Source organism: Oncorhynchus keta, chromosome 7 (assembly GCF_023373465.1).
Source record: "Oncorhynchus keta strain PuntledgeMale-10-30-2019 chromosome 7, Oket_V2, whole genome shotgun sequence".
Classification (NCBI taxonomy): Eukaryota; Metazoa; Chordata; class Actinopteri; order Salmoniformes; family Salmonidae; genus Oncorhynchus; species Oncorhynchus keta.
In genome coordinates this window covers 50,969,678-50,985,245 of record NC_068427.1, presented here as the reverse complement: position 1 = coordinate 50,985,245, position 15,568 = coordinate 50,969,678, and the positions used below count along the sequence as shown (strand labels likewise).

Here is a 15,568-nt window from a genome sequence, read left to right as displayed (position 1 = left end):
ACGCCAGGGTAGTGGGTTCGATTCCACATTGGGACCACCCATACGTAGAATGTATGCACACATGACTGTAAGTCGCTTTGGATAAAAGCGTCTGCTAAATGGCATATATTATATTATTATTATTACCATAATACCCTGTTGCTGAGTTTACATTCTAAGGACAGGGAGTGTAGACCTAAAGCTCTAGGTCATTAGTCAGGAGGATATCATGTATTGTATGTTGAAGTCAAGTATCTGGGATTCTTTTAACTTCAAATTCAATAGTCCTCACTGGGTAGAATTACTGCGTGTACTTTACTCTTAAACCATTTATTACTGCATAATTATTTAAGGAATTTAATATAACTATTGCCCGTATCAGTGCCAAGCAGTTTTATGAAAATGCATATATTTCTTAATAGTAATTATATTTGGCTGTCGGTAAAAACCCAGTGGGTGAAAGACATACATCTGTTTTCTCTGTTAATCTCCCTCTCTCTCTCTCTCTCTCTCTCTCTCTCTCTCTCTCTCTCTCTCTCTACCACCTCTCTCTCTCTCTGCCACCTCTCTCTCTCTCTCTCTCTCTCTCTCTCTCTCTCTCTCTCTCTCTACCACCTCTCTCTCTCTCGCTCTCTACCATCTCTCTCTCTCTCTCTACCACCTCTCTCTCTCTCTCTCTCTACCACCTCTCTCTCTCTCTCTCTACCACCTCTCTCTCTCTCTCTCTCTCTCTACCACCTCTCTCTCTCCCTCTCTCTCTCTCTCTCTCTCTCTCTCTCTCTCTCTCTCTCTCTCTCTCTACCACCTCTCTCTCTCTCTCTCTACCACCTCTCTCTCTCTCTCTCTCTCTGCATAATTATTTAAGGAATTTAATATAACTATTGCACCTCTCTCTCTCTCTCTCTCTCTCTCTCTCTCTCTCTCTCTCTCTCTCTCTCTCTCTCTCTCTACCACCTCTCCTCTCTCTCTCTACCACCTCCTCTCTCTCTCTCTCTCTCTCTCTCTACCACCTCTCTCTCTCTCTCTACCACCACCTCTCTCTCTCTCTACCCTCTCTCTCTCTCTCTCTACCGCCTCTCGCTCTCTCTCTCGCTCTCTACCATCTCCCTCTCTCGCTCTCTACCACCTCTCTCTCTCCAGTCTCTATAGCCTGTCTCTCTCTCTCCAGTCTCTACAGCCTGTCTCTCTCTCTCTCCAGTCTCTACAGCCTGTCTCCCCTCAGTCTCTACAGCCTGTCTCTCTCTCTCCAGTCTCTACAGCCTGTCTCTCTCTCTCCAGTCTCTATAGCCTGTCTCTCTCTCTCCAGTCTCTATAGCCTGTCTCTCTCTCTCCAGTCTCTACAGCCTGTCTCCCCTCAGTCTCTACAGCCTGTCTCTCTCTCTCCAGTCTCTACAGCCTGTCTCTCTCTCCAGTCTCTACAGCCTGTCTCTCTTTCTCCAAAGCCAGAGTCCAGTCACTCCTCTGTCTCTTTATGCATATAACTATGTTTACCACTCAGACAGAGAGGATCTTTCCTTTGGAATATCTTCCAAATAATAGTCAGCAGTCTACTCTCACTGTCATTCGCTAGAGTGGTGTGTGTGTGTGTGTGTGTGTGTGTGTGTGTGTGTGTGTGTGTGTGTGTGTGTGTGTGTGTGTGTGTGTGTGTGTGTGTGTGTGTGTGTGTGTGTGTGTGTGTGTGTGTGTGTGTGTGTGTGTGTTCGCAGCAGTTTATTACGGATTCATTAGGCTCCATGTAAACACAGTGATTTCCTTGTGAATGCACTGATTCCTTTACTCAGAGATTTCCAACTGAATAAAGCCTCTCAGAATACTGATCCTAGATCGGCGGCCCTACTTCGAGACACTTTGAGGCAGGTTTAAATTTCGCTAGGGTGTTGTAGACCGGGGGGGGTTGGGGGGCTTTTGATTCCAAAAGTTGCAGGTTTGAGTCCGGCGATAGAAAATTGAGTCAAATTTCAGTGGCCACTCCACCATCTCCATCCACAACACCCTAGCAAAATTGATAGCAGTGAAAGTTATGTTTTCGAATGACATCCCCAAGAGGTAAAATATATAGTGAAAACAATAGTGGTCCTAAAACGGAACCTTGAGGAACACCGAAATTTACAGTTGATTTGTCAGAGGACAAACCATTCACAGAGACAAAACTGATATCTTTCCGACAAATAAGATATAAACCAGGCCAGAACTTGTCCGTGTAGACCAATTTGAGTTTCCACAACACCCTAGCAAAACTGAAAGGGACTTGAAAGGAAACAACGCTCACTTTTGCCCCTAAAGTGGCCAGTTCCCACGTCATCTTACAATGATGTCCTCGGACATTGATGTCCAATACTGAGTGAACCCGGCTGGTGTGGCGACAGATAGCATAGCAGTTTGAGTATTGGCCCTGTAACCAGAAAGGTCGCTAGGTTGAATCCCATAGCTGACAAGGTGCAAAAAAAAAAATGTAAACACCCACCATGTTGTTATTCGTGGTAGAAGGATTACTGGTTTGGTTTTTACACACTATATTGATCAGCCACTTTGATTTTTCTGTCTCTCGGCAGCTGTATTGAGCAGATCAGAGTTAGTGAGAGCAGTCTGACTTGAGAGTGAAAAGCAGAAGGAAACCCTCTGGTATCAACCAAGTGTGTCACACTTACTGCACTTTGACCTGATAAGTTGGAATGCACCGTAGCCTGTAGTGAACAACAGCCCTACATACTGCTAACAGGGCAATACTGATTTTAAAAAGGGTCCAGTGTAAATCTATCCACTAAATGAACCCCAGTCATGTTACAGGGTAGCCTAGTGGTTAGAGTGTTGGACTAGTAACCGAAAGGTTGCAAGTTCAAATCCCTGAGCTCACAAGGTACAAATCTGTTGTTCTGCCCCTGAACAGGCACTTAACCCACTGTTCCTAGGCCGTGATTGAAAATAAGAATTTGTTCTTAACTGACTTGCCTACTAAAATAAAGTTAAAAGATTAATAAAAATAAAATCGAAACATTTGGAATGATGCGTGTTTTTTCCCGCATTGTGATACTCGCGACGTACAGCAGGAAGACTAAGTAGTTTAAGAATGTTGGGCCAGTGACTAAATGGTTTTCTGGTTCGAATCCCTGAGCTTAACTAGGTGAACAAGCTGTCTGTGTCCTTGCGCAAGGCACTTAACCCTAGTTTCTCTGGATAAGAGCGTCTGCTAAATCACTGAAATATAAATGTACGAAATAAAAATCCCTTCACAGCAATACATGTTTTTTTTTCATTCGTTTATTATTTCATTTTTAATTTCAAACGTACAGAATATCTGGCAACATTTAACTAGCATTTTCTAACTGATAGCAAAGAAGTAGACTACCTTGACCAGCCTAATAATAGACCATGAAGTTAGGTGCCCCGCTCATCATTATCGTGCTTACGCTGTAACATACTATAGCCCAAGGCTGTATGCATTGTTAATACAGTGTCAACATAAGACCTGAGCTGATAAAGAAAGTGATACGTTTAGGATAAGTGGAGAGGCTAGTGGCTCCTTACTCCTCCACTGCAGCAGAGCAGTCAGAGTGATGCAAGTTAACGCCTGACGGGCCTTCTGAGGTGGCAAGCTGAGGGGCAGAGCCCGTAGCGGTGGGTAGAGGACAGGGCAGTGGCACCCACAGTGACCCGATGGGCGGAGAGGCAGAGCAGGATAGAAGGGCAGGCCTGGCAGGGTGCGGTCTCGAGTGGCAACTGATGCCTCGAATTCCCAATTCAACTGGAAAGGCAAAGCGGCAGAGACAAAAAAACGGGACAAGAAGGAGAAACGCCAGAACCAGTAGTGTTCCTCCTCGTTTGACATTGACAGCACCTCAGTGGCAAAACCACAGCACGAAGAAGACAATCTGCGACCACTGTTCACTACAGAAGATCTACTTTGAACCTGTTTGTTTAAATGAGCAGCCTTTTCAACTCCATACCCATATCTGTTGGCTCCCGACGACGAGAAAGAACAAGATACAGTTAAGCGGCGACGTTTGGACAACACCGGACTCGGACCCCGGAGACATTGAACTTTTACCCCTGCTACCGGTTACACAAAACAAAACATTCGGCTAAATGACTGTTTTGGGGGGCTTTTACGGACAGTTGCTGTGCGCACCGAGGATGGCGTGGATAAGGCTTATATAATATTGAAATATTCTGTCCCCTAACCTCCATTCCTTACCCTGTGGGGGGAACACGGAGCATCCAGGGGAGGGGGTAGCTTGCGACACCTCCGCGACCTGCGCCACCTTACCACTCCGCTTCGGAGTGGCCGGCCCTGCCGGTCTGGCTGGGATGCGTCTCTCCGTGCTTGTAGGGCTCTTCATCGGCTGCGCCCTGTTTCTCGCACCTGTAACCGAGGGCTGTGGGCCGGGGAGGGGATACGGCAAGAGACGTCTGCCAAAGAAGCTCACACCCCTCGCTTATAAGCAGTTCAGCCCAAACGTTGCCGAGAAAACACTGGGCGCCAGTGGCAGACACGAAGGCAAAATAACGAGAAACTCAGAACGGTTCAAAGAACTCACTCCCAACTATAACCCTGATATCATTTTTAAAGATGAGGAGAATACGGCTGCCGATCGACTTATGACCCAGGTGAGAAGCTGGCGTGGGGTTTTAAAACGTTATCTGGTGGCTTTTGTCTCACTTTGACGGCTGTGGCGACCAGAACGTATTACTGGACCTGTCGTTCATCGTTCATTTGAGAGCTTCTATTTGCACATTGTTAAAAATGTATCGTTCATTTGAGAGCTTCTATTTGCACATTGTTAAAAATTTAAACCATTACTTTAAACATTATTGATTCTCAGCGCTTTCATCTCTGTTTCGGTTCAACGGATTTCTGTTGACAGTTCAAAATTACACGTCAATTATGCCATAGGCACATAGGCTTTAACTGTAGGCTACCCGCTACACATTTAGGTTGTATTGAAACACTGTAAACTACTTTTGCATGTTTTGATGTGTTAACTTTGTCTCCGGTTTCAGAGATAAATTAAGCTACGCATGCATGTAGACATCACCAAAACTTGTAAGAGCGCGAGTTATTGAGTTGATAAATGTTTAGGGTCGCCGGTTGAATTCTATTGTTCATAAAAAATATACATATCTATTTTTTAAAGAATATAAATAACCCTCGATGGACAAGAATAGTATGCCAACATTTTAATCACAAACGTCCACGTATTTTCTACCTGTTTTGAGTAGTGGAATTACGCACGTGCAATTACGCATGGAACATGTTGGAATAGCTAACGATTTATTTGCTGAAATCTCTCTGATCTCTTCTAACTTCAGGGTTGAATAAATAACATGTCAGTACATCAATCAATTTTATTAGGATGTAAAAAAAAAAACAAAGCAAACCATCTTCCTTTAGACCGTTTTGAACATGGTCAATATTTCGTCAAAGACAAAACATGTCTATACATGTCTATTGCATCGGTTGTAGGCTAGTTCACTTTGACCCTCTGTGACAAACTGTCTACACCATTTATGAGTGTAGATCACATTAATCCCATTGTAAACTATAGCCTGTATGTCTAAACTAGTTGTTTTCCTGTGATAATCTCACAACTCTTAACAGCCTAGTGTCTCACTCAAACCAGTTTCTTATTGTGTCTCCTCTTTCTCCCCCAGCGTTGTTAGTCATCCCTCTCTCTCCTCTCTCTCCTCTCTCTCCCCCAGCGTTGTTAGTCATCCCTCTCTCTCCTCTCTCTCCTCTTTCTCCCCCAGCGTTGTTAGTTATCCCTCTCTCTCCTCTCTCTCCCCCAGCGTTGTTAGTCATCCCTCTCTCTCCTCTCTCTCCTCTCTCTCCCCCAGCGTTGTTAGTCATCCCTCTCTCTCCTCTCTCTCCTCTCTCTCCCCCAGCGTTGTTAGTCATGCCTCTCTCTCCTCTCTCTCCCCCAGCGTTGTTAGTCATCCTTCTCTCTCCTCTCTCTCCTCTCTCTCCCCCAGCATTGTTAGTCATCCCTCTCTCTCCTCTCTCTCCTCTTTCTCCCCCCAGCGTTGTTAGTCATCCCTCTCTCTCCTCTCTCTCCTCTCTCTCCCCCAGCGTTGTTAGTCATCCCTCTCTCTCCTCTCTCTCCTCTCTCTCCCCAGCGTTGTTAGTCATGCCTCTCTCTCCTCTCTCTCCTCTCTCTCCCCCAGCGTTGTTAGTCATCCCTCTCTCTCCTCTCTCTCCTCTCTCTCCCCCAGCGTTGTTAGTCATCCCTCTCTCTCCTCTCTCTCCTCTTTCTCCCCCAGCGTTGTTAGTCATCCCTCTCTCTCCTCTCTCTCCCCCAGCATTGTTAGTCATCCCTCTCTCTCCTCTCTCTCCTCTCTCTCCCCCAGCGTTGTTAGTCATCCCTCTCTCTCCTCTCTCTCCCCCAGCGTTGTAAAGACAAGCTGAACTCCTTGGCCATCTCTGTGATGAACATGTGGCCTGGGGTGAAGCTGAGAGTGACAGAAGGATGGGACGAGGACGGGCACCACTCAGAGGACTCCCTCCATTATGAGGGAAGAGCGGTGGACATCACCACCTCAGACCGGGACAGGAACAAGTACTCCATGCTGGCTCGCCTGGCCGTGGAGGCTGGCTTCGACTGGGTCTACTACGAATCGAAGGCACACGTGCACTGCAGTGTCAAGTCAGGTATGGGGATGGGACTCAAACGGAGCAAGAAAAAAAACATCTTATTACCAACCTGTATAAAAGTACGAACTATTGTACTGGCAACATGCAGTGCTGCAACTGCAGTCTCACTGGTGAGCTTAGAGAGAGTTTGACAATTGTATGTCAGAAAGAGACTAGAGTGCTGCTTTCTACGGTGATCAAGTTAACCCCTATTGATTTGTTAAAGCTACCCAGTTGTCCCTTTGGTCTGAGTGCTGTCAGTTGTTATTAGGCCAACTCAGGTGAGGTGCTAGACGAGGGGTCAGGTGGGGTGAGGTGCTAGACCTGAGGTGAGACAGCTCATTACCGGCAGTCTGTCAAGACAACTGTCTGCAGGGAGTCAATTAGAGGAAGAGCTTTCTGGGCTCTGGATGTGGGTCGTGCCTTGCTGTAGTCTTTATTATCTGGACGTGGGTAGGGCGTCACTGTAGACTACATTATCTAGACTTTGGTAGGGTGTCACTGTAGACTACATTATCTAGACTTTTGTAGGGCCTCACTGTAGACTACATTATCTAGACTTTGGTAGAGCCTCACTGTATACTACATTATCTAAACTATGGCAGTGCCTCACTGTAGACTACATTATCTAGACTTTGGTAGAGCCTCACTGTATACTACATTATCTAGACTTTGGTAGGGCCTCACTGTGGACTACATTATCTAAACTATGGCGGTGCCTCACTGTAGACTACATTATCTAGACTTTGGTAGAACCTCACTGTATACTACATTATCTAGACTTTGGTAGGGCCTCACTGTGGACTACATTATCTAAACTATGGCGGTGCCTCACTGTAGACTACATTATCTAGACTTTGGTAGAGCCTCACTGTATACTACATTATCTAGACTTTGGTAGGGTCTCGCTGTAGACTACATTATCTAGACTTTGGTAGAGCCTCACTGTATACTACATTATCTAAACTATGGCAGTGCCTCACTGTAGACTACATTATCTAAACTATGGCAGTGCCTCACTGTATACTACATTATCTAAACTATGGCAGTGCCTCACTGTATACTACATTATCTAAACTATGGCAGTGCCTCACTGTAGACTACATTATCTAAACTATGGCAGTGCCTCACTGTATACTACATTATCTAGACTATGGCAGTGCCTCACTGTAGACTACATTATCTAGACTTGGTAGAGCCTCACTGTATACTACATTATCTAAATTATGGCAGTGCCTCACTGTAGACTACATTATCTAGACTATGGCAGTGCCTCACTGTAGACTACATTATCTAAACTATGGCAGTGCCTCACTGTAGACTACATTATCTAAACTATGGCAGTGCCTCACTGTAGACTACATTATCTAAACTATGGCAGTGCCACACTGTATACTACATTATCTAGACTTTGGTAGGGTCTCGCTGTAGACTACATTATCTAGACTTTGGTAGGGCCTCACTGTATACTACATTATCTAGACTTTGGTAGAGCCTCACTGTATACTACATTATCTAAACGATGGCAGTGCCTCACTGTAGACTACATTATCTAGACTTTGGTAGAGCCTCACTGTATACTACATTATCTAAACTATGGCAGTGCCTCACTGTAGACTACATTATCTAGACTATGGCAGTGCCTCACTGTAGACTACATTATCTAAACTATGGCAGTGCCTCACTGTAGACTACATTATCTAGACTATGGTAGAGCCTCACTGTAGACTACATTATCTAGACTTTGGTAGAGCCTCACTGTAGTCTACATTATCTAGACTTTGGTAGAGCCTCACTGTATACTACATTATCTAAACTATGGTAGTGCCTCACTGTAGACTACATTATCTAGACTTTGGTAGAGCCTCACTGTATACTACATTATCTAAACTATGGCAGTGCCTCACTGTAGACTACATTATCTAAACTATGGCAGTGCCTCACTGTAGACTACATTATCTAAACTATGGCAGTGCCTCACTGTAGACTACATTATCTAAACTATGGCAGTGCCTCACTGTATACTACATTATCTGGTGGTGATAACTGAGGTGTGTGTTCTCTAATTATTTCTGTCTAAATGGATGGAAGTGTAACACAGGGTCAACAAGAGTCAGGCCCCATTAATGCCTATCTGCATGCACACGTGACTGTGTGTTGACAGGATGCAGTGCCTTAGATCGAGTGGCGCGGCGGTGCAAGGCACTGCATCTCAGTGCTAGAGGTGTCACTACAGACCCTGGTTCAGTGGTCTAAGACACTGCATCTCCAGTGCTAGAGGTGTCACTACAGACCCTGGTTCAGTGGTCTAAGACACTGCATCTCAGTGCTAGAGGTGTCACTACAGACCCTGGTTCAGTGGTCTAAGACACTGCATCTCCAGTGCTAGAGGTGTCACTACAGACCCTGGTTCAGTGGTCTAAGACACTGCATCTCCAGTGCTAGAGGTGTCACTACAGACCCTGGTTCAGTGGTCCAAGGCACTGCATCTCCAGTGCTAGAGGTGTCACTACAGACCCTGGTTCAGCGGTCTAAGACACTGCATCTCCAGTGCTAGAGGTGTCACTACAGACCCTGGTTCAGCGGTCTAAGACACTGCATCTCCAGTGCTAGAGGTGTCACTACAGACCCTGGTTCAGTGGTCTAAGACACTGCATCTCCAGTGCTAGAGGTGTCACTACAGACCCTGGTTCAGTGGTCTAAGACACTGCATCTCAGTGCTAGAGGTGTCACTACAGACCCTGGTTCAGTGGTCTAAGGCACTGCATCTCAGTACTAGAGGTGTCACTACAGACCCTGGTTCAGTGGTCTAAGACACTGCATCTCAGTGCTAGAGGTGTCACTACAGACCCTGGTTCAGTGGTCTAAGACACTGCATCTCAGTGCTAGAGGTGTCACTACAGACCCTGGTTCAGTGGTCTAAGACACTGCATCTCAGTGCTAGAGGTGTCACTACAGACCCTGGTTCAGTGGTCTAAGACACTGCATCTCAGTGCTAGAGGTGTCACTACAGACCCTGGTTCAGTGGTCTAAGACACTGCATCTCAGTGCTAGAGGTGTCACTACAGACCCTGGTTCAGTGGTCTAAGGCACTGCATCTCAGTGCTAGAGGTGTCACTACAGACCCTGGTTCAGTGGTCTAAGGCACTGCATCTCAGTGCTAGAGGTGTCACTACAGACCCTGGTTCAGTGGTCTAAGGCACTGCATCTCAGTGCTAGAGGTGTCACTACAGACCCTGGTTCAGTGGTCTAAGGCACTGCATCTCAGTGCTAGAGGTGTCACTACAGACCCTGGTTCGGTGGTCCAAGGCACTGCATCTCAGTGCTAGAGGTGTCACTACAGACCCTGGTTCAGTGGTCTAAGACACTGCATCTCCAGTGCTAGAGGTGTCACTACAGACCCTGGTTCAGTGGTCCAAGGCACTGCATCTCAGTGCTAGAGGTGTCACTACAGACCCTGGTTCAGTGGTCTAAGACACTGCATCTCCAGTGCTAGAGGTGTCACTACAGACCCTGGTTCAGTGGTCTAAGGCACTGCATCTCAGTGCTAGAGGTGTCACTACAGACCCTGGTTCAGTGGTCTAAGACACTGCATCTCAGTGCTAGAGGTGTCACTACAGACCCTGGTTCAGTGGTCTAAGACACTGCATCTCAGTGCTAGAGGTGTCACTACAGACCCTGGTTCAGTGGTCTAAGACACTGCATCTCAGTGCTAGAGGTGTCACTACAGACCCTGGTTCAGTGGTCTAAGACACTGCATCTCAGTGCTAGAAGTGTCACTACAGACCCTGGTTCAGTGGTCTAAGACACTGCATCTCAGTGCTAGAGGTGTCACTACAGACCCTGGTTCAGTGGTCCAAGGCACTGCATCTCAGTGCTAGAGGTGTCACTACAGACCCTGGTTCAGTGGTCTAAGACACTGCATCTCCAGTGCTAGAGGTGTCACTACAGACCCTGGTTCAGTGGTCTAAGACACTGCATCTCAGTGCTAGAGGTGTCACTACAGACCCTGGTTCAGTGGTCTAAGACACTGCATCTCAGTGCTAGAGGTGTCACTACAGACCCTGGTTCAGTGGTCTAAGGCACTGCATCTCAGTGCTAGAGGTGTCACTACAGACCCTGGTTCAGTGGTCTAAGACACTGCATCTCAGTGCTAGAGGTGTCACTACAGACCCTGGTTCAGTGGTCTAAGACACTGCATCTCAGTGCTAGAGGTGTCACTACAGACCCTGGTTCAGTGGTCCAAGGCACTGCATCTCCAGTGCTAGAGGTGTCACTACAGACCCTGGTTCAGTGGTCTAAGACACTGCATCTCAGTGCTAGAGGTGTCACTACAGACCCTGGTTCAGTGGTCTAAGACACTGCATCTCCAGTGCTAGAGGGCTCACTACAGACCCTGGTTCAGTGGTCTAAGACACTGCATCTCAGTGCTAGAGGCGTCACTACAGACCCTGGTTCAGTGGTCTAAGACACTGCATCTCCAGTGCTAGAGGGCTCACTACAGACCCTGGTTCAGTGGTCTAAGACACTGCATCTCAGTGCTAGAGGTGTCACTACAGACCCTGGTTCAGTGGTCTAAGGCACTGCATCTCAGTGCTAGAGGTGTCACTACAGACCCTGGTTCAGTGGTCCAAGGCACTGCATCTCCAGTGCTAGAGGTGTCACTACAGACCCTGGTTCAGTGGTCTAAGACACTGCATCTCAGTGCTAGAGGTGTCACTACAGACCCTGGTTCAGTGGTCTAAGACACTGCATCTCCAGTGCTAGAGGGCTCACTACAGACCCTGGTTCAGTGGTCTAAGGCACTGCATCTCAGTGCTAGAGGTGTCACTACAGACCCTGTGGTCCTTCTGTGGCTCAGTTGGTAGAGCATGGTGCTTGTAACGCCAGGGTAGTGGGTTCGATTCCCGGGACCACCCATACGTAGAATGTATGCACACATGACTGTAAGTCGCTTTGGATAAAAGCGTCAGCTAAATGGCATATATTATATTATATTATATTATATTATATATTATCTCCAGTGCTAGAGGTGTCACTACAGACCCGGCTTATTTCACAACAGGCTGTGATTGGGAGTCCCATAGGGCGGCGTACAATTGGTACAGCGTCGTCCGAGTTAGGGGAGGGTTTGGCCGCGGTAGGCCGTCATTCTAAACAAGAATTTGTTCTTAACTGACTTGCTTAGTTAAAATATTATGATTTTTAAAATTTAAGAGTAGAGTTAGCGCTGGAAGGAGAGAGACCCCACTCTAAGAGCTGGTTAACTGATCTACTTTCTCCTTTTGTCTCCCTGTCCGGTGGTTTACATTAGTCTTCCTGGTCTCCCTTCTCAGATCTAATCTTATCACCTGGCCTTGGTACTTACCCTTCCCAAATATTTGTTTTTGGGACCCACTGGAATACTTGAGACTTACAGTGGTTTAGGCTACGTTTAGACAGGCAGCCCAATTCTGACCTGGGCCAAAATGTAGAGAATATAGGGTGCCACTAGGAATGTGATCTTTACCTGTCTCACACTGAGACTTCTGACCTCAACTCATTTCAGTGGAGATTGAATCATTGGGTTACTCATTAGCTCGTAATAGATCTCTTCTGAATCATGAGCAAAGTTGAGTTGAAAAGGACAGATTGGTAGTTAGTGTGTAGAATGTCTTTCTGAAATGTTTACCTGTAAACACACGGACTGCAAATGTTTCAATGGAATACATGTTTATATGTTTAAATAAAGTGTGTGTGTGTGTGTGTGTGTGTGTGTGTGTGTGTGTGTGTGTGTGTGTGTGTGTGTGTGTGTGTGTGTGTGTGTGTGTGTGTGTGTGTGTGTGTGTGTGTGTGTGTGTGTGTGTGTGTGTGTGTGTGTGTGTGTGTGTGTGTGTGTGTGGGTGTGTGTGTGTGTGTGTGTGTGTGTGTGTGTGTGTGTGTGTGTGTGTGTGTGTGTGTGTGTGTGTGTGTGTGTGTGTGTGTGTGTGTGTGTGTGTGTGTGTGTGTGTGTGTGTGCGTGCGTGCGTGCGTGCGTGTGTGTGTGTGTACACATGCATGTGTGCTTGCTTGTAACTATGTGCAATGTGCTTGTTTGCCTCTGTGTATTGACATAGGGCTTCAAAAGCTCTAATGGGAATTTCAATGGAAGCTCCTGTTGTTTCCTTAAAATGTTAATCATTTAAAATCTCATGGAATAAACATGTTGGGCTGAAATGCCAGATTTGTTTTAAAACTAGGTATAACAAGACATCTGCATTTTTAACAGGAAGCCCAATTCTGATCCATTTCTACTAATTGGACATTTGACCAATGACATCAGATCTTTTTTTTTCTGATCTGATTGGTCAAAAGACTAATTAGTGATTTAGAATTGGGCTGTGTGTGTAGCAGATCAGACAACCAATCGATTGACATAACCATTTTCATATCAGTTATTGTGTCAGTCTACAGTTCTAAGCAGAGCCCTTCAATAAGACCCTCTCTCCTGTCTCTCTCTCTCTCTCTCTCTCTCTCTCTCTCTCTCTCTCTCTCTCTCTATTTCTCTCTCTCCACCCTGTCCCCCTCACTCCTTTCCCTCTTTCTCAGAGCACTCAGTAGCAGCTAAGACCGGGGGCTGTTTCCCTGGTCGTTCTCTGGTCACTCTGGATGACGGGAGCAGCAGGGCTGTTCAGGACCTCCAGCCAGGTGACCGGGTCCTGGCCTCCTCGGGGGTTGATGGCAGCAGGATCGGAGGAGACCTCGTCTACAGTGAGTTCTTCACCTTCCTGGACCACGAGCCTGCAGCCAGGAAACAGTTCTACGTGTTGGGAACAGAGACGGGAGCGAACCTGACCCTCACCGCGGCTCATCTTGTGTTCGTGACCGAGGGTAACTGTTCAGTGGGCGAATCGGGTGCTGTCATGCGGACTATGTACGCCAGCGACATACGGCCAGGACAGTGTGTGCTGACCGCAGGGAGAAACCAAGGACTACAGGGAATCCTCTCCCAGGTCATTTGGGTCCACATCCAGATGGACACCGGGGCCTTCGCCCCTCTGACACGCCACGGTTCACTGGTGGTGGACGGCGTACTAGCCTCGTGCTACGCTGCTATGGACCAGCACCATCTAGCCCACTGGGCATTTGGCCCCCTCCGCCTGCTGTACAGCTGGACCAGATGGACTGGTGCCTCTCTAGGAGACGGACTACACTGGTACTCACAAGTCCTGCATTGGATAGGAACGTTCCTATTGGACCCTGGACATTTCCACCCCTGGGGGATGGTCATGCACGACTCAGAGAGATAAAGAGAGAGAAAAAAAAAAAAGACACGGGAGGTCGCAAGTAAAATTGTCAAATCAAATCTAATGTTATTTTGTCAGGTTGCTTCGTAGAAAACAGGTCTAACAGTGAAACGTTAACTTACTGGTCCATTTCCAACCATGAATATAACAAATAAAAATACAGAGTAAAAGTAACACAGTTGGTAGAGCATGGCGCTTGTAACGCCAGGGTAGTGGGTTCGATTCCCGGGACCACCCATACGTAGAATGTATGCACACATGACTGTAAGTCGCTTTGGATAAAAGCGTCTGCTAAATGGCATATATACAAAAGTATGTGGACAACACTTAAAATTAGTGGATTCGCCTTTTTCAGCCACCCGTTGCTGCCCGGTGTATAGAAAATCAAGCACACAGCCATGCAATCTCCATAGACAAACATTGGCTGTAGAATAGACTTACTGAAAGTATGTGGACAACACTTAAAATGAGTGGATTCGCCTTTTTCAGCCACCTGTTGCTGCCCGGTGTATAGAAGATCAAGCACACAGCCATGCAATCTCCATAGACAAACATTGGCAGTAGAATAGACTTACTGAAGAGTTCAGTGACTTTCAACGTGGCATCGTCATAGGATGCCACCTTTCCAACAAGTCAGTTCGTCAAAATTCTGCCCTGCTAGAAGTGGAAATGTCTAGGAGCCACAACAGCTCAGCCGCGAAGTGGTAGGACACACAAGCTCGCACAATGCCCCCGTGCACAAAGCTAGGTCCATACAGAAATGGTTTGTCGAGATCGGTGTGGAAGAACTTGACTGGCATACACAGAGCCCTGACCTCAACCCCATCAAACACCTTTTGGATGAATTGGAACGTCGACTGCGAGCCAGGCCTAATCGCCCAACATCAGTGCCTGACCTCACTAATGCTCTTGTGTCTAAATGGAACCAACAGCAATGTTCCATCATCGAGTGGAAAGCCTTCCCAGAAGAGTGGAGGCTGTTATAGCAGCAAAGGGGGGGGGGGACCAACTCCATATTAATGACCATGAGCAGGTGTTCACATACTTTTTGTCATGTAGTGAGTGAGTGTGTGGGTGTATGTAGTGTATGTGTGGTCAAATCCAGCATGTGTGCATAGAGTCAGTGAAAAACAGCGTCCATGCAGGTAGTCCGGTAGCCATTTGTTTACCTTTTTATATCGATTTTTAAAAAGTAATTTAGCAGACGCTCTTATCCAGTGCGACTAAGTGACTTGCTGAAGGGCACATCGGAAGATTTTTTAACTTAGCCGGCTCAGGGATTCAAACTAGCAACCTTTGGGTTACTGGCCCAACGCTCTAACCGCTAGGCTACCTTGTTTAGAAGTCTTATGGTTTGGGGGTAGATGCTCTTCTGGGTCCTCTTGACTCCAGACTTGGTGCATCGGTACCACTTGCCGTGAGGTAGCAGAGAAAATAGTCTGTGGCTTGGGTGGCTGGAGTCTTTGACAATTTTGACACAGACTGGAACAGACGTCCTGAAGTTCGGCCCCAGTGATGTACTGGGCCGTACGCACTACCCTCTGTAGCACCTTGAGGTCGGATGCCGAGCAGTTTCCATACTAGGCGGTGAAGCAGCCAGTCAAGATGCTCTCAATGGTGCAGCTGTAGAACGTTTTGAGGACCTGAGGGCCAACGCCAAATCTTTTCAGCCTCCTGAGGGGGAAGAGGTGTTGTCGTT

The 15,568-nt window shown here is 46.9% G+C and overlaps 2 protein-coding genes and 1 long non-coding RNA gene across 3 annotated transcripts in view; 2 read left to right on the top strand and 1 right to left on the bottom strand.

The window, feature by feature from the left end:
• The window catches only part of LOC118377119 (myc box-dependent-interacting protein 1), a 160,236-nt gene that overhangs the window by 95,470 nt on the left and 49,198 nt on the right, over positions 1-15,568 (bottom strand). The gene's annotated exons all lie outside the window — the stretch shown is intronic.
• LOC118386451 (indian hedgehog B protein-like) overlaps positions 3,266-15,568 on the top strand; it is a 13,947-nt gene continuing 1,644 nt past the window's right edge. Inside the window, exons 1-3 of the mRNA XM_052523156.1 lie at positions 3,266-4,584; positions 6,361-6,622; positions 13,172-15,568. The exon at positions 13,172-15,568 is cut by the window's right edge and continues 1,644 nt beyond it. Coding sequence (XP_052379116.1) covers positions 4,285-4,584; positions 6,361-6,622; positions 13,172-13,872 — 1,263 coding nt within the window. The 5' untranslated portion in view covers positions 3,266-4,284 and the 3' untranslated portion in view covers positions 13,873-15,568. The remainder of the gene's footprint in view (positions 4,585-6,360; positions 6,623-13,171) is intronic.
• LOC127931203 (uncharacterized) lies at positions 10,516-11,330 on the top strand. The gene is made up of 3 exons (XR_008140330.1): positions 10,516-10,543; positions 10,819-10,874; positions 11,207-11,330. It is a non-coding gene; the product is annotated as an uncharacterized LOC127931203 (long non-coding RNA).